The sequence below is a fragment of the Phyllobates terribilis genome, unplaced genomic scaffold (assembly GCF_046119375.1).
Source record: "Phyllobates terribilis strain yellow unplaced genomic scaffold, ASM4611937v1 Scaffold_11__3_contigs__length_659146591, whole genome shotgun sequence".
Lineage (NCBI taxonomy): Eukaryota > Metazoa > Chordata > Amphibia > Anura > Dendrobatidae > Phyllobates > Phyllobates terribilis.
In genome coordinates, this window is record NW_027362771.1 from 433,072,722 (window position 1) to 433,092,123 (window position 19,402).

General features: G+C 44.3%; 1 protein-coding gene across 1 annotated transcript in view; it reads left to right on the forward strand.

The window, feature by feature from the left end:
- The window catches only part of FES (FES proto-oncogene, tyrosine kinase), a 177,638-nt gene that overhangs the window by 108,023 nt on the left and 50,213 nt on the right, over nt 1-19,402 (forward strand). The window contains exons 13-14 of the mRNA XM_073653191.1: nt 2,995-3,048; nt 10,620-10,738. Of these exons, the coding sequence (XP_073509292.1) occupies nt 2,995-3,048; nt 10,620-10,738 (173 nt within the window). The remainder of the gene's footprint in view (nt 1-2,994; nt 3,049-10,619; nt 10,739-19,402) is intronic.

Consider the following 19,402-nt stretch of genomic DNA (forward strand, 5'->3'; position numbering starts at 1 on the left):
TAATAAAGATGCAGTCCCTAAATTATTATTTATTTTTTAATTAATTTTACCCAAAAATGTTGACGTGGGCTTTGCCATATTTTTGTATGCCAGCCAGGTACAGCATCCAGGAACGGGCTGCCCCCAACTCCCAGCTGCCTATTTGTACCTGGCCGGACACAACAATATAGGGAAGCCCTTTTTTTTTTATTATTATTTCATGAATAAGGAAATTCATGAAATAATTAAAAAAAAATTGATGTGGGGCTTCACCCTATATTTGTGTCCAGCCAGGTACAGCAGGCAGGAATGGGCTGCCCCCAACCACCAGCTGCCTATTTGTACCTGGCCGGACACAACAATATAGGGAAGCCCTTTTTTTCTTAATTATTTCATGAATTTCATGAAATAATTGAAAAAAAAAATACGTGGGGCTTCGCCCTATTTTTGTGTCCAGCCAGGTACAACTAGGCCGCTGGGGACTGGAATCTGCAGCTCAGGGAGGCCCAAGCTTTCTGGGCCCCACCCGCTGCAAATTGCAGTCCGCAGCCACCCCGGAAAATGGCGCGTTCATAGAAGCGCCATCTTCTGGCACTGTACCCAACTCATCCAGGGCCCTGGTGCGGTGGCTCACTGGGTAATAAAGGGGTTAGGGCCAGCTTGGCATTATCAGCTGGCCCTAAGCCCGAAATTCATGGGGTCACGCCAATATTAGACATGACCGCCATGAATTTCTAGTAAAGTATTTAAAAAAAACCACAAACACCCAGAATAAAGTCCTTTAATTGAAATAAAGACACAATTCTTTATTGTTCTAAATTAAACCATACTTACCATCACGCCCATTCCAGCTGAAGCCAACGATCTCCTGCAATATAAGAAAAATAATAAAGCAACATCATCCTTACCTTTCCATGGTTCCCAGGACAGCTTCAGCTCTGCTACATCGAGATGACAGGTTGGACCGCAGCAGAACGCTGCCATATAGCCTGTCGTCCCGCAGACACTGAGAAGCGCAGGCATGCTTGCGCTCCTCAGTGTCAGGCTGTGACGGCATCCAGATGAGCCAAGTCTCTCACGCTCACCGCATGCGCAGGAGAATTCTCCCACGCTGTCAGTGACGTGCATGAGGTGAGCTGAGTTCACTGTCGGCTCATCTGGATGCCGTCACAGCCAGACACTGAGGAGCGCAAGCATGCCTGCGCTTCTCAGTGTCCGCGGGATGACAGGCTGGATGGCTGCATTCTGCTGCGGTCCAGCCTGTCATCTCGATGTAGCAGAGCTGGAGCTGTCCTGGGAACCATCGAAAGGTAAGGATGATGTTGGTTTATTATTTTTCTTTTATTGCAGGAGATCGTTGGCTTCAGCTGGAATGGGCGTGATGGTAAGTATGGTTTAATTTAGAACAATAAAGAATTGTGTCTTTATTTCAATTAAAGGACTTTATTCTGGGTGTTTGTGTTTTTTTTTTAACTTTGACTATGGGGTTAGTAATGGGGGTGTCTTATAGACGCCTCTCCATTACTAACCTGGGCTTGATGTCAGCTGGCATTATAAGCTGACATCAACCCCAACCCTATTACCCCACTGCCACCGCTACAGTGCAGTGGGAAGAGCGAGGCTAAGTGCCAGAATTGGCGCATCCTATGGATGCGCCATTTCTGGGGCGGCTGACGGCTGGTGTTTCTAGCCTGGGAGGGGGCCAATATTCATGGCACCCTTCCTGGGCTATTAATATCAGCTCCCAGCTGTCTGCCTAGCCTTTGCTAGCTATTAAAATAGGGGGGACCTCACGTCATTTTTTTGGGGGGGTCCCCCATTTTAATAGCTAGTGAAGGCTAGGTATTCAGCTGGGGGCTGATATTAGTAGCCTGGGAAGCTCCGTGGGTATTACCCTCTTCCCAGGCTTCAAACATCTGCCCCAGCTGTCTGCTTAACCTCCGCTAGAGACTAAAATTACGGGGAACCCCACGCCAATTTTTTTTTTAATAAATCCTTTATTTTAACACTAAATGACAAGTACAGTAACCAACACTATCACTGTACTTCTTATATATGTGACTGACATGTTTCTATCTATCTAATCTATGTGTGATGCTCTATCTTTCTGTTATAAATTGTCGGGTACCGCTGCTGAATTGCCGGCCGGCTTTTTTAAAGAGACGGTGCATGAAAACACTATTATTTTTTTAAATAAATCCTTTACACTAAATGACAAATACAGTAAGCAACACTGTCACTGTACTTCTTATATATGTGACTGACATGTTTCTATCTATCTAATTTATGTGTGAAGCTCTATTCTTTCTGTTCTAAATTGTCGGGTACCGGTGTATGCCGCTGCTGAATTGCCAGCTTTTCATGTTTCACTGTGAGCACTGTACCCATCGATTTGGGCAACCACCTCCCCCAATACATTCTACATTATAGTTAGTTGTTTTCTTTCATGTAGAATTAACCTACAAGGAAAGAAAGGGTTTATTTTCATTCCGATATTTGTGTCCCATTGACTTGCATTGGTTTCCGGTATCGGAATCGGCGATATCTGATACTTTTTGGGTATCGGCACTATCCAATCCGATCCGATATTTCCTGATATCGGAAGGTATCGCTCAACACTAGTAGTGACATATCTTTTTGGAAATTTGCTTTTTATATCCCCTTTTTTCCTGTACTCATTATCTCTTAGCTTACTTTAGTGAGCCATAAGAAATATTGCCTGATAATCCATTACGATGAGTCATATTCCATTGGTTGCAGAATATAATCATTAAGATTCACAGGGATATAAATGGGTTTTACTTCTAATTGTATTATGTTCTGTCGCCTCAATATATAAAATGTTGCACTCTGAAATTGAAATCATAATTAACAACTGCCCCAAAAATGTCGGGGAATTGAAAACATAGAGAAACCAGATGAGAATAAAATAGTAAGATCCAGAGATGGAGGGCTACAATGTATCTCCTGCTGCAGCTAGAATATAATATTTCTTCTTCTTTTCTTCCTAAACAGGATAAATGGGTGCTGGAGCATGAAGAAGTTATCTTAGGAGAAAGGATTGGACGGGTGCGTAGCATAAGCTTTTTAATTTGATTCCAACTCATTAAAATCCATCATATAGGAGGCAGCTGATAATAACACTGCGCTGGATAAAGCAAACAAAAAAAATAAACAAAAGCTTAATTAAAACAACAGAATTCAATTAAATGTGTTATATCAAAAAGTTTATCAAGTGTAAACCTTATTACGGAGTCCATTGTAGAATTAATTATCTGCAAAGCAGATCTACCCGCTGGTGCCAAGATGTATAATCGTCTTAGAGAAATAATGCACTGCGAGCATCCACCCAGAATCTTACTTATCTAGCATGAGTAAATGTTCTTTAATGCAGTAAGCCACAACTTCCTATTCATAGTCCAGGGCATATAAATGGGGGACCGTGATCCGAATTCTGAGTGCAAATACCAGCTGTCTGCACCTCTGCTGTCTGGAGCAGGACATCTGTCAAGCGATTTCACAATACAAACTGCAGACATTATTAAATAGATTTCTTAGACCTGATGATGCTGTTGTAGTTATTTTGGAAATCAATGTCAGAATGACTGTATAATTCCTTTTTGAAAGTTTTCCCGTCTGATATTAAAACAAGCATTTTATTTTAGAGTTCAGCTCTCCCACCTCAATATTAAGCAAGAAAGCTTTTAATTTTTACTATACAGCCATGGATTTTAAAAGCAAGTACACCCGACCTATCAGGTCTCACTGTAAGAAATCTATTCACTAAAGAACTCATTTTGTATAAGGCTGGCTTAAAGGTGTTGTTCACTACTGGATATAAGAATTAAAAAAAATTACCTCCCAGACTGGCACTGCTCCTCTGTTCCTAGCCCTGCATCTCCCTCCAGTCCCATGGTATCAACATCCAATGGGTTCAATTAACTGCTCCAGCCAATCAACAACCACTGACTGGCTGCAGTTAACAAAGGGTTGTTTAGTGTCGGACAATACCTTTAAAAAGATTGTTCACCTTTGAGGACATTTTTTTAAATGCATGTATTCAAAGCTAAAAATCAATAAACATTTGGTTTCAATAAAAATTTTGCACTGTTAGACTTTTACAGGCTTGTCAATTTCCTGTACATTCAACTTTTACATGGTCTGTGGTCATAAAACAGTAGAGAGGAGCTAAAAAAAGACAAAGAGATACAAACTCTCGCATTTGGCCATTAGAACAAGTTCACTGATAGATTCTAAGTTAACTCATTCTACATCCAGCAATGTAACATTGTGCAACAGTGAGACTACAAAAGGCAAACTTCAAAAGTTTTAATGAAATTAAATTACAATAATTATTTTTAACAAAAACACAGGCATTTACGTAAATAAATAATTTCCCAAAGATAGACAAACTCTTTTAAGACAAGGGAACAAACTGTCCAGTATGTGGTCTGCGTGGCTTGCCCATATTCATCATGAAATACACTTTGTTTGTACTGCTTTAATAAAGCAGTTTCCACCAAATAACCTCCCCAAGTGGCAAATGAGGAGAAAGAAGATTGCCTCGTTTGTCTTAAATGTTCCTGAGTTAAAGAGAATCTGTCAGCGGGTTTTTGCTACCTCATCTGAGAGCAGCCTGATGTAGAGAAAGAGACCCTGAATCCAATGATGTATCGCTTAGTTTACTGGGTGCAGCCGTTCTGACACAATCAGAGTTTTTAGATGTAGAATGCAGCAGAGTTGAAAAGCTGCCCCCCCTCACCCCACCACACCAGGCTCTCAGTGTACATAGTCTATAGACAGTGAGCTCCTTATCACAGGAGGGGGCAGAGTCAGTCGTATGCACATCAGACCTGGCAGTGATAATGTTTTGGTGATAAAACCTTCAGTGTAAGCAAAGGACGGCACACAGCCTAATAAATGACACATCATTGAATTGAACAGTGTTTTAACCCCTACCTCGTACTGGCTTCAGATTACACAACAAAAACCTGCTGACAGATTCCCTTTAAGATTGTGAGCCCCATGGGACCAATGGGAATAATGAAAATATCTGTACAGTTCAACAGAAAATGTTTGCACTATGGAAATGAATATAATAATACCATGCAGAAGTAGTTATTTTCACTCTGCCCAGTTCTGAATGACTCACGGAGGAGAAGAGACTGCAGTGAGTCTGCTTGGCAGTTTGGGGAACTGTATAGTTGGCAGGGTTGAAAAGACATGGACCGCACATCCAAAAGGCATATATTAATCTATGGCGGCTAAGCAAAAATATTACAAAACTGAACATGAGTTTGTTCGTTAACATTCTGATCAGACTGTCTGAACCCCACTGCCACATTATTGTGAACCTCATCTTGGGTCCCTATTAAAGGTACGGCACCATGCAGTGTCCAGTGTCCAAGTAATACTGCATCAGGGGGAGCAAGGCAAAGCACCCCAAGGCCCCAGTTCACACCACCCACAGGCACAGCAACACAGCAAAAAGGGCCACCACAAAACTTCATCACCTTGGGGAAGAAACTAAAAAACTCACCTTCCACATGTTCTCAGGCAGAAAGCTGAGCGCAAAATAGGTGGTACTCTTCTTGTTGTCTCCTGCTTAATAAAAAAAAAAAAAAAACTAGTTTTCATAAATCTTTACAATCAATCCTTAATCTAGAGGGAGCATTTCTCTTTATTCTCTTTAGAGATCACTCATCAGTGTAGAGGATGTGCTTATGTATTATGTGGGGTGATTTCTGAGCTGTATTCTCAGGAATTGTAGGTTCATCCATTAGGTCTGTATACATGGATGATAAAAAAGTTCACTATCTTCTATGTGTATGCAATCGGCATCCGTAGATGCACATACAGAGGGAAAATAATATTTGATACCTCCGATTTTGCAAGTTTTCCCACCTACAAAGAATGGCGAGGTCTGTAATTTTTATCGTATGTACACTTCAACTGTGAGAGACAGAATCTAAAAATAAAAACCAAAAAAATCACCTTGTATGATTTTTACACAATTAATTTGCATTTTATTGCATGAAATAAGTATTTCATACAATAGAAAAACAGAACTTAATATTTGGTACAGAAACCTTTGTTTGGAATTACAGAGGTCAGACATTTCCTGTAGTTCTTCACCAAGTTTGCACACACTGTAGCTGGGATTTTGGCCCACTCCTCCATACAGATCTTCTCCAGATCTTTCAGATTTCGGAGCTGATACCAAAAAGTTCTATTTTGGTTTCATCTGACCACATGACCTTCTCCCATGCCTCCACTGGATCATTCAGATGGTCATTAGTGAACTTCAAATGGGCCAGGACATGTGCTGGCGTGAGCAGGGGGACCTTGAGTTCCCGGCAGGATTTTAATCCATAACGGCGTAGTGTGTTACTAACGGTAATGTTTGAGACTGGTCCCAGCTCTCTTCAGGTCATTGACCAGGTCCTCCCATGTAGTTGTGGGCTGATATCTGACCCTTCTCAGAATCATCCTTACCCCACGAGGTGAGACCTTGCATGGACCCCTTGACTGAGGAAGATTGACAGTCATCTTGTGTTTCTTCCATTTTCTAATAATTACGCCAACACTTGTTGCCTTCTCACCAATCTGCTTGCCTATTGTCCTGTAGCCCATCCCAGCCTTGTGCAGGTCTACAATTTTGTCCCTGGTATCCTTAGACAGCTCTTTCTTTTTGGCCATGGTGGAGAGGTTGGAGTGTGATTGATTGTGTGGACAGGTGTCTTTTATATAGGTAACGAGTTCAAACAGTTGAAATTAATACAGGTAATGAGTGCAGAGTAGGAGGGCTTCTTAAAGAAAAACTAACAGGTCTGTGAGAGCCAGAATTCTTGCTGGTTGGTAGGTGATCAAATACTTATTTCATGCAATAAAATGCAATTTAATTATTTAAAAATCATACAATGTGATTTTCTGGTTTTTATTTTTAGATTCTGTCTCTCACAGGTGAAGTGTACATACGATAAAAATTATAGACCTGTCCCTTCTTTGTAGGTGGAAAAACTTGCAAAATCAGCAGTGTATCAAATACTTATTTTCCCCACTGTAAATAAGTTTACTACATCAGAGTAATAAATACAAAATTCTATAGTGTTTTATCAGCAGGAGATTTTCACTAGTGAACTAGTTGTTTCCTGCCATGTAGTCCTGCTGCTCTGTGTAGCCACACCCCCACTATTGATTACCAGCTTTCTGCCAATACCACATAGAAGGGACAAAAACCACCACACCATGACAAGACCACATATTACCACCACATTGTCACCGAATACTACAACACTGATGATTAATAAAAAAAACAAACACAATACTAATATTACCATAAGTTACATTATACACGGGAGCTCTGTACATGGTATACAGTGTATAATGTAAGTGTACAGGTAATATAGTGATCACCAGTGACATTATACACAGGAGCTCTGTATGTAGTGTCAGTGTATAGGTAATACAGTGATCACCAGTGACATTATACGCAGGAGCTCTGTATATAGTGTCAGTGTACAGGTAATACAGTGATCACCAGTGACATTATACACAGTAGCTCTGTATATAGTGTACAGGTAATACAGTGATCACCAGTGACATTATACACAAGAGCTCTGTATATAGTGTACAGGTAATACAGTGATCACCAGTGACATCATACACAGGAGCCCTGTACATAGTATATAGTGTATAGTGTCAGTGTACATGTAATACACTGACTCACTAGTGACATCTCTAAGTGAAGTCCTTCATCTTTGCTTTTCTCCTAAATCCAGCACAGACCTCCATCACTTCTTCCAGCCAGGACTTATCTCTGCATAAAATAACACACAGTTATAGAGCACATTCCCCAACTACTACATTACACAGCTGAATACAGATGTGCACCCACCATTAATATATAATTAGTCATTATGCAACCCACCATTCCAAATATAAATTGTAATCCACCACAGTGCCCCCACTAACTGTAAATAGCCACTTTCCCCACCTAATAAATATATAAATGAATTAGAACCTGTACTCTTTCCTCCAATTTATTACCAGTCACACTCCTGGATCATCAACGCCCCCTACTCCGTACCTCCTGCTCCCCCGATTCATTATATTTACAGTACATGCACCCTCTGGCCCAATTCATTATGTCATGTCCGTGCTCTCCCCACCCCCACCCTGTATTCATTTTCATTTACTCTCCCCCACCCCTATTTGCTCTCCCCATCCCCCCACTCCCAATTCATCATGTGCTCTCCCCACTCCCATCTCCCAATTCACCATTTGCTCTCCCCACCCCCAATTCACCATGCGCTCTTAGACAGATACTGTTTAAGGAAAAAGTTTGGTCCAATATTTGGATCGCATGCAAGTTGAGTGCGTGGGAAACATCTGCCTGCACTCGGATGACAGCCAAGTGCAGTCCGATTTTCACAGACTGACAAAGTGGATAAGATGGAGAATTTTTTTTTCTCCTCATCCGAGAGAATCGGAGCACACTATGCCCCGTGCATGTAAGAACTTTATTTTTGGAAATGACTTATTAGGATAGAGATGCATCAAAACTGGTGCAAAGGAAAAGTGTAGTAGTTTCCCAAGGCAACCAATCATGTTTTTTTTTTCCATTTCCTAAAGGCAAAAAAATGATTGGCCTCTAAATGAATAAGATATGAAATTTGGTTGGTTGCCAAGGCAACTACTTCATTTTACTTCTTCCTTTTCACACTATTTGATACGTCGAGACATTGACTTCTATAGGAATATTTTGTGTGCTTTTTGATTGGGAAGCAATGGGGATGAGATTACCTGTGACCTGTGCGTATAGGGAATGGTGGATCATGTGTTGTCTATATACTAGTGGTACATTTCATCGTAATCATTTCTGTGATGATAAATAATGTAGATTGCTACTGAGAAGTGAAGTTTGCAGAAAAGGAAGTGTAAGCCTATTATTGGGCGCAGCAGTCATAGTGAATACTGCAAGACTTCAGAGTTTTTCGTTTAGATTGTGAAATAGCTAAAAAATAACCAACAAAGTATTTTTCAAAAATTTCAGCCATTTTGTTGATACATGTTATGTCATGTTATTATGATACTCTTTAAAGGGAATCTGTCAGTAGGAGTAACCCTCCTGAGCTGTCTATATGGGCACATAGGTTATAGGAAGCTGAATAACATGATACTTTGATGTCTGCAATCCAATTTCTTATTCTAGAGAAATACATATTATTCGTCTGTGTAAATGAACTGTTTAGATCCCTTGGACGGACACTGATCTCCCTGAGAATCTTACTCCAGGGATTGTTTTACATGAAAGGGGGCATTACCAGTGTGAGACATGTAATGACTGACACTTTTCTCTCATACACACAGCACTGCGGTGTGATCACAAGTAACACAGTACAGCAGAGCTAACACAGTACAGCAGAAGTGAACATTTGCATCGACAAGTATCCTCTTACAGTGCTTCAGCTTCCATCGCACAGGCAGCCAGTATGGGGAGAAGGGCAGTACAACAGAGCTGACAGTACTATGAGAGGACAACTGCAAATGGGATTGTAATGAGACAAGGTTCAACTCAACTCTGCTGTACTGTGTTAGTTCTGATCTCCTTGCAGAGCTGCGTGTGATTATGAAAGCAAACTGTCAAGTCATTACTTGATTCAAACTCGTAATTTCATTAAAATAATCTCTGGATTGTATTGTGATTGTAACAGAGTTGTGTGTGTACTATGGCTGTAGCAGAGCTGTGTGTGTTCGTATGGCATTTATAACATTCATATTACAAATATGTATTAGTATCATATCTATAATATGGACGAAAATGATGATCGCTGTCCCACTTCTCTTGATTACTGCAGTAGAAAAAGTGTGGTAACTCAGTAAGCACCCAGGAAAGCAGATGGAGCGGCACTGACGGGAAGCAAGGTGCTGCTGGGAATTGTACTTTTAGCAGATAAGAAAAGGACTGTTCATTCAGCTCTGTGAAGCTGGATGCACAGAGGGGCAGAAGTAGATGAAAAAAGACACAAAGATACAAAAAAGAAAACTTAGGTTGTACTTGGTCTATATAGTAACTACAGATATGCTGATACTGTGCATTGTGAAATATAATGTGATTGTAGAAATAAATAACATATTATGTTGATTTTTTTCTAGAGCTTGCATTAATTTTGTAGTCAATTGTGAAGCAAGGCATTAGCTATTTAAAATTGATTATAGTTCCTTTATTACCTTCAACGATCTAATTTGTAAATTTATCAAGGCACTGCTCTGTTCCTCTGTTATTCCTCCAAGAAATATTTGAACAAATTGACAACTGGGCATGACAATTCTCCTAGTCAGTAGGGTATGTCCCTATACAGCGTGACACTGTCTGTTCTGATTGGATAGTATCATAATAAATAGGGGCAAATCAATTAACACATATTATGGTATCAGCCAGTTGGCAATTTATTAATACATTTTCTAAGAGGAATAAAAGAGGATCACAATTTTTAGGAGAATATAAGTATTTCCTAGAAAAGATATGTAAGAAGACCTTTTCGGATCCTTTTTAAAATGTTGCAGCAAACCACATATGTTTGGGGAGGGAGCCATATACGAAAGTCTTTCATTTCTGAATGTAATTTCTCATACAGGGTAACTTTGGTGAGGTTTTCAGTGGACGTCTTGGTGCTGACAACACACCAGTTGCGGTTAAAACTTGCAGAGAAACCTTACCCCCGGACTTAAAGGACAAGTTTCTATCAGAGGCCAGGTAAGGACACTGATCTGTGTCTTTCTTACTGTATAGAATGTAATTACATTTTCTGCTACAGCTACAAAGCAGTGTTCCAGGCAAGTTATTCCTTTCTGAGCTCCATAACCATTAATTTCGTTCAATTGCTCTCGTCTAACGGACATATCCAAGCGCTGCTCATTGATCTGACACAGTAACAGCATGTAGAGTCATTAGCTGCTGAGATTGTATATCAAATTACAATCAGTGGACACATTAATATTGATTCATTTTTCACCTGTGCTTGATACGCTCGAAAAGGCTGTCAGGTCTGGGCCTGTACAAAAGAACATTGCTACTACTGGAAAACAGCATCAGACAGACATGACGAATGTTTCCACTAGCGACTGTCACATAACATTTATGCCTCCTACCAGGCAAGTTACTGATTAGCCAGACACAAAAAAAAAGGGGAACAAGAACCTATGGCTTGTAGATAATATTTTTTGGCAGCGTGCTAGAGGAACTAATGCAATATTAGGACACTATTTTTGTACATGTGTGAACGCACAAAAATTGGCAATGGATATTGGTAAGGCCAGTTTCACATCACATCTTTGCCACATGTCAGTGGCTCTGTTGGAGCTTCTGTCTGATGCCCTGAAAAATGGGATTCAGGTGTATCCGCTGATGGGGGAATTGACTTTAATAAACTTTGTGCTGTTCCTGACTAGTGTTGAGCCACCCCCGTAGTGTTCGAGTTCGGTTCGGTTCGTCGAACACCCGTGTGTTCGCCGAACTGTTCGTCGAACTGTTCGTCGAACACCTTCGAACACCGTTAAAACCAATGGCAGGCAAACAAAAACACATAGAAACACATAGAAAACACCTTCAAAGGTGTCCAAAAGCTGACAAACTGCTCAGAAGACACAACTAACACATGGAAAAGTGACAAGTACATATAGTCATGCGAAAAGAAAAGAGGTGGAGGAGTAAAAGGAGGGGGAGACACAGATATAGGCATGTCATGCCCTTCTAAAATCCAAAAAGTGAGAAGCCGACACGTTCAGTCCGCTCCTGCCCGTGCCACCTCCGTGTCGCCGGGTTTGTGCCAGAGCCGCGGTGAACCCTGACGGCCAGCCCCCCTCTCCCAATACTGGTGCCTGTCCGCTGGTGGGTCGAGCGAGCCCCCCTGTGGTGGAGGCAGCTCTAAGCTTTTTAATTTAAATTGTCTCTCTAATTTGAATAAATACACTTTAAATCCATTTACAAGGATCTATTGGAGGGCAAGTCTCATGCCAGCAGCCGCGTAATTCCAGCTCCAGTAGCGTCCACTAAAGCTGCTGCAGTTAAAAAGCTTTTATAAGGATCGAGCTCGGCTGTCCACCGCAAGGCATCCTACTGCCAGTCCCAGCCCCTATGCCTTGGGGTGCCTCCTGATGCTCTTCACTGAGTATCCCGTGGTCCCGAAGCATTTCCTTTGAAAAAATGAAGTGTCCAAACTACAGGTGGTGTAGCTTGCTTAACAGCCGGGATAATCCGCTGACTAGCAGACCCTGCTACTAGGCACAAAGTATTTCCTGGGCTAGATGCAGTTAAAAATTTGTAATTAGATACTCTCGTTGGATGCTGAGAAAGCATTCCATAGAGTCTCCTGGCACGCCATATATGATTCTCTTAAAAAGCTTGGGGTAGGGGTCTAGGGGACCCTTTTATAGCCAAAATCACGGCCCTGTATCGCAATACGTCACCTAGGCTGAAGGTAAATGGAACTGTAGCACCCTGAGGGCACGGTTGCTACAGAGGTATTGCACCTCACCCAGAGGTGTGATATCTCACTCTCAGGTAAGGATGTAGTGTGGATCAGGACCCGACACCTGCATGCATTACACCACATTGCCGTGGGGCAGGGCGACCAATATGCCCCTGAGATGGGCACGACAGTCCCTGTCCCTGGCTGGAGTGGGGGGAGGGAACACTGAGGAAGGGGAACCCTGTAGTGCAGGAGCAGGGAGGAAGCAGTTCCTGGGTGCATTGAGAAGGGAGTATAAAAGGTGGGCACCATCTTAGTTCAGTGCAGAGAAGTCTGAGCAGAAGTGGCAGGGAGCAGGGGCTCTGCATGAGCTCTGCTCCGGAGGCGGGCCTAGTAACAGAGGCCCAGGCCTGGAAGAGGGAGAAGGAAGGAAGAAGAGCGGAGAAGGCTCCAGGAACGAGGAACGAAGGGATCTCAGGGGTGCGGACGGGCGAGTCGCCACCGCACGCCCGAATCCACCTGCGTGGAGGGGTCAGGCCAAAGGGGGAGACCGGTCCCCGAAACTAGTGGAGGCAGGAAACGACCCTCAGCTAGAAACAGGAGGCTGTGACATTTTATGTGGCGCAGCCCCTCGCTACACCCGCTAGGAAGGCACCACATAGGGTCAGGGAAACTGGCGCCAAGTTTACCAAGAGGAGGCCCGAGGCAGCCGGACAGAAGGGTTGGTAAGAAAGGCCAGACAAAGGACACACAAAGGGGGTCCTGTGAAGCACTCCAAAGTTATCTGGGAGTTGTCTGAGCCCCTCACCTGGTGAGCACAGTACGACGTGGGCAGCCGTTACCTGCAGACGTGGTCTGGATAATAAGAACTGTGAGTAAAGGCCCTGGACTGCATCACTGACTCCGTGTCATTACTGCTGCTGCCCTGCACCATCACCCCCATCCTCCGCATACACTGCCCTGAGGCTATACTCCTCCCGTGGGGAGTTATGCTACGCTCTGCTGCACCCACAACACCAGCCTCAGCGGTCTGCCCTGGAGCGGCGGTTCACTCTGACCGCAATCCACGGGTGGCGTAGTCGGACATTTAAACATCAAAACCACATAAATAGTTCCGCCACTGGTTTGACCGCCCTGAGTCACGGAACCGGGTTGCCGCCACGGAGACTACAACCACCAGCATCCACCAAAAAGGGTCCCATTGGTCACAATCACCAATGGGACAAGGCAGGGATGTTCTCTGTCCCCTCTCTTATACATCCTAGTGACGGAGCACCTGCTCTCATCAATTCGCCATAACGCCAATATTAGGTGGATTGAGGTGGGAGGCACCGAGTACAAGTGCTCTCTATTTGCTGATGATGTCCTAGTATATATCACTCAATCACATATATCCATCCCTGCTGTTATGGCTGAAATAGATCACTTTGTTACATGGTCAAATTTTAAAATCAATGCAGCGAAGTCTGAGGCCCTCGATGTCTCCCTCCCCAAATCCATATAGGATTCCATCCAGTCCAACTTTCCCTTTGCCTGGCCCTCACAGGGTATCAAATACTTAGGAATTCCTATTCATAGAGACCTCTCCCATCTATGTTATCTTAATTTTGGGCCCTTTATTGAACAACTCCATACAGACCACGGTTGGCAAGTTAGAACTGTAAGATTCACTACGTGAACCACTGGTGTTTTGTGAAAAAGCACATGTACACTGTGTTCCAAATTATTATGCAAAAAGTGTTTAGGAGTGATAAGGGAAGAATTTGTTTGTTTGTCAGTTAAACTCATTGATGGTGATGTGTGTCAGGGCTCTTTATATCACTGTAAGCAATTGCAGACACCTGTGCTAATTAGTTTGGCAGGTGTGTCCAATGAAAGGCAAGACTACTTAAGAAGGCTGTCTCACATTATTAAGCAGCCTACATTTTCTGCCAAAATGGGAAAGAAAAAGGATGTGTCGGCTGCTGAGAAGCAACAAATTGTGGAGTGTTTAGGTCAAGGCATGACTACAATCAACATTGTGCGATGATCAGTATGAAGTGTCTTGGCAATCAAGAAGTATGTAGCTGATTCACAGTACACACGTGTGCGTGCTGATAAGGGCAAATTGAGGACTCTTTCCTACAGGCAATTACGTCAGGTTGAAAGCGCAGCGGCAAAAAAGCCTTGTCATAGCAGCAGACAAGTTTTTGAAGCTGCTTGTGCCTCCAACGTCCCCCGAACAACAAGATGCAGGGTCCTTCAGAGGTTTGCAGCTGTGCATACGCCATCCTGTCGACCTCCTCTATCCACTTCACACAAGCAGAAACGGCTCCAGTGGGCCAAACATTACATGAAGACTGATTTCAAAACTGTTTTGTTCACGGATGAGTGCCGTGCAGCGCTCGATGGTCCAGATGGATGGAGTGGAGGATGGCTGGTTGATGGACACCCCACGCAAACACGGCTACAGCGCCAACAAGGAGGAGGTGGAGTAATGTTGTGGGCTGGAATCATGGGGAGAGAGATTGTCGGCCCCTTTAGGATCCCTGAAGGCGCTAAAGATGAACTCCATAATGTATGTGGATTTTCTCAAACAGCACTTCCTGGCATGGTTCAAGAAGAAGAACCGTGTATTTCACAGCAAGATCATTTTTCTGCATGATAATGCACCATCTCATGCTGCACATAAAACATCTGCATCTCTGGCTGATATGGGCATAAAAGGGGACAAACTTATGGTGTGACCCCCATGCTCCCCTGACCTCTACCCCATTCAGAACCTTTGGAGCATCATTAAAAGGAGTGTCTATGATGGCGGGAGGCAGTTCACATCTAAGCAACAGCTCTGGGAGGGTATTCTGTCCTCATGCAAAACAATTGAAGCAGAAACCATCCAAAACCTGACAAATTCAATGGACGAGAGAGTTCAGAAGCTCCTTTCGAACAAGGGGTCCTATGTGAAAATGTAACATCACCTAGAATAAAGTTTTGAGTTGAAAACTGTTTGATTTCAGTTTCTAACAACCTGCTAATGCTTATAATTTCAAAAATGACCATTTTTTTGGTCTTTATTAAAATGAAAAGGTTGATCGAAAAGTTTGGGGGATCTAAGAGTGTGGCAACCCAGTAGTCATGATTACTTCGAATTCTGACAATATGAGGGTCATGCTGCAGGTAGTGCAGCAAGAAGGCACTTATGTGTCTTGCGCTTCTCGGAGCCCCAAAATTATTTTCCGGGCTAGATGCAGCTAAAAATTATTATTAATTTTAAATCTGGTGAAGCTTTAGTATAGATGGCCTAATAGGATCAGTGCTGCACACTGCTACAAAGCCCAAATTATTTTCCAGCCAAGATACAGATAAACATGATTAGTAATTTGAAAGCTTAAAACGGTTGGTAGGGTGATTTTAACCAATCATCAAGCTTTTACTCTCCCCAGGATGACACAGGGGTAGAAAAGTCGTTTCGGATCCATGATTTGTTCATCTTTATGAACGTGAGTTTGTCTACATTATCAGTGGAGAGCCGCGTGCGCTTATCTGTCAGCACACCACCAGCAGCGCTGAACACACGTTCAGACAGAACGCTGGCTGCGGGGCATGACAAGATCTCCAAGGCGTAAGTGGCTAGCTCCGGCCATTTATCCAGATTGGAAGCCCAAAAAGAGCAAGGGTCCAGTGACACAGTCATGGCTTCAATGTTTACTTGGAGATACTCCTGTACCATCGTCTCTAGGCGTTGACTATGTGTCAGACTTCTTGTCTCCTGTGGCCTTGCAAAGGATGGGCTAAAAAAGTGGTGAAATGATTCCGCAAAATTGATGTTACCAGCAGATACTGTGGTTCTGTTATGGTTTGAGTGCTGAACACTTGACGGTCCCACGGTTGGCAAGTTGGAACTGTGAGATTCACTACGTGCACCACTGGTATTTTGTGGAAAAGCACATGTAAGATTCTGCAACAGTCTCTGCTGATACTCCTGCATGCGTGCATCCCTTTCTATGGCAGGAATAATTTCTGCAAATTTACTTTTGTACCGGGGATCTAACAGTGTGGCAACCCAGTAGTCAGGATTATTTCTAATTCTCACAATTCGAGGGTCATGTTGCAGGTAGTGCAGCAAGAAGGCACTCATGTGTGTTGCGCATCCAGGAGCACCAAGTCCCTGTTGTGTTGGTGGCGAGGTAACAATCATGCTTCCTTCCTCTGTCCTCTCCCCCCAACCTCGCACAACAGAAATGTGATCAAGGTCTCCCTCATCTGATGAGTCTTCCATCAGTTCGTCCTCCACTTCTTCCTGGGCTCCTGCACCTTCCTCACTAGTTTGGCTGCTACCATGCGCCCTGGTAAAACCATCTCCCCCACCCTCACATGCCTGCCGCCTTGGTGCTGCCGACCGTCTGGACCTTGCAGATGTTAGCCCTTCCGCATACAACTCCTCCTCCTCTACTTCCTCCACCTCCTCTTGTGCCACCACCTGACTCCGAATTCTGTTTAACATGTGCTCCAGCATGTAAATCACCGGAATAGTCATGCTGATAATGGCATCGTCAGCACTAAACATCTTCGTCGCCATTTCAAAACTGTGCAGAAGGGTGCATAGGTCCCTGATCTGAGACCACCCCTCCAGCGTGATTTGCCCCACCTCTGGATCTCGTTGGCCCAGGCTATACGTCAGAACGTATTGCACCAGGGCTTGTCGGTGCTGCCACAGTCGCTGCAACATGTGCAGAGTTGAATTCCACCGGGTAGGCACATCGCATTTTAGCCGGTGAAGTGGCAGGCCCAACGACTTCTGTAGAGATGTAAGTCGCTGAGCTGCGGGATGCGAACGGCGGAAGTGAGCACACAGCGACCGTGCCCTCTGCAGAAGGCCATCTAGTCTGGGATAGTGGGCTAAAAATTGCTGGACAACCAGGTTCAACACGTGAGCCATACAAGGCACGTGTGTGACATTGCCCCGGCGAAGGGCCGCACCCAGGTTTGCAGCATTGTCGCACACGGCCTTCCCTGGTTTCAGGTCCAGTGGAGACAACCATTCATGAAATTGGTTCTCCAGAGCTGACCACAACTCCTCAGCTGTGTGACTCACATTTCCCAGACATTTCAATGTAAAAACCGCCTGATGACGTTGAGCCCTACTGCCAGCATAGTAAGGAGGTGTGCAGGATCCCTTCTGCGCAGTTAGAAAGCTTGTGGCATGACCAGACAGGCTTTGGGTGCAGGTGGAAGACCGAGAGGAGGTTGAGGAGGCAGAAGCAGTGGAGGAACTTTGAGATAAAGAGGATTGACGCACAACTCGTGGGAGCGGCAAGACTTGGACAGCAGCCCCTTGTCCTGCTGTCACCATAGTTACCCAGTGCCCAGTCAGCGACATGTAACGCCCCTGTCCATGCCTACTCGTCCAAGTGTCTGTGGTGAAATGCACCCTGTCACACACAGAGTTTCTCAAAGAAGCGGTGATGTTGTGTGCGACATGCTGGTGGAGCGCAGGCACACCTTTCTTTGAGAAGTAGTGCCGACTGGGCATCTGGTACTGGGGCACTGCGACGGACATAAGGTCTCGAAAATCCTCTGTGTCCACCAGGCGGAAAGGCAGCATTTCTGTAGCCAAGAGCTTGCAGATGGTGAAATTCAACCTCTTAGCTTTCTCATGGCTAGGAGGAAATGGTCTTTTACTTGTCCACATCTGAGGGACCGAGGGCTGGCTATTGTGCTTAGACGGGGTTGATAAGGGTGTCCCCGGCAAGCTGCCGGTCTGTGAGGAAGATGCAGGCGGACATGTTAGGTTGCCTTGATCCAAAGGTGGTGCTATCGATGTCGGACAGCGCTCAACACCAGCTGGTGTTACCACCTCCAAAGAAAATGATGACCTGCCAATCACGCTGGCTGTTGCGGGTAAAGAGGTGGCAGGTCTGCGCACCAAAACAGGTGTGACTGCTGTCCCCCCAGTCACAGAGGATGAAGAGGCCGCGGATGCACAAGATATGGCAGACGGTGGTTGGCCCGGCCGGCTAGGCCGCATTGTAGCACACTGAGCTTCCCACTGCAACTTATGCTTCATGTCCATGTGCCGGTTCATGCATGAAGTACTCAAACTATGTATTTTTTGGCCTCTACTTAGCTTTTGCTGACAAATGTTACAGATAACACGAGTTGGGTCATCTTTATCGATCTGAAAAAATGCCCAGGCTATGCAAGGCTTAGCACCCATGCGACCTGAAGAGCCACCACGACTTGTGGTGAGAGGCAGAGTTGTGTTTGAGGATGCAGTTGTTGACGTGCTTCCAGTACTACGTCTCTGTCCAGGAAGGCGCAACCTGACCTCGTCGTCACTAGCATCTTCCTCCACCTCCTCTGCTGACCTCATCTCTTGGCTGACTGTGGGTTGACAGTAAGTGGGATCTCCAACCTCATCATCATCACCCTGTGCGTTATCACACCCGTCGTCCTCAGAGCCAACCTGTTCCTGCCCTGACAAAAAACTAAAGTTGTCGCTCCAATCAGGTATTTGAGTCTTATCATCGTCTTCCTCATTGTCTCCACCAACAGGAGTTACAGTTTGGGAATGAGGGTCTACATTATGGTCAGAACCTTCTGCGTCTGGTCCTGGATCCGACTCATAAAGATTCTGGGCATCAGTGCAGATCATTTCCTCGTCTGGATTCACAGAAGCGCTGGAGTCGACCTCTGATTCCCAGGCTATAGTATGAGTAAACAGCTCTGCAGACTCAACCATCTGTTCTACCTCATACTCAGACGGGCAGCTGGAGATTTGGGAGCTGTGAGGAAGCAAGTGCGATTGGGGTGACACCTTTGAGGACTGGAGTATTTGTTTTGTTGAAGTTGATGTGGAGGAGAGCCCACTTAAAGGAGCACTTGATATCCGTTGAAGCACCTGCTGTTTTTGTGCCTCATCTGGAATTTGTAGCGATTGGCGTGGCCGTAAGAAAGGGATCTTATCACAT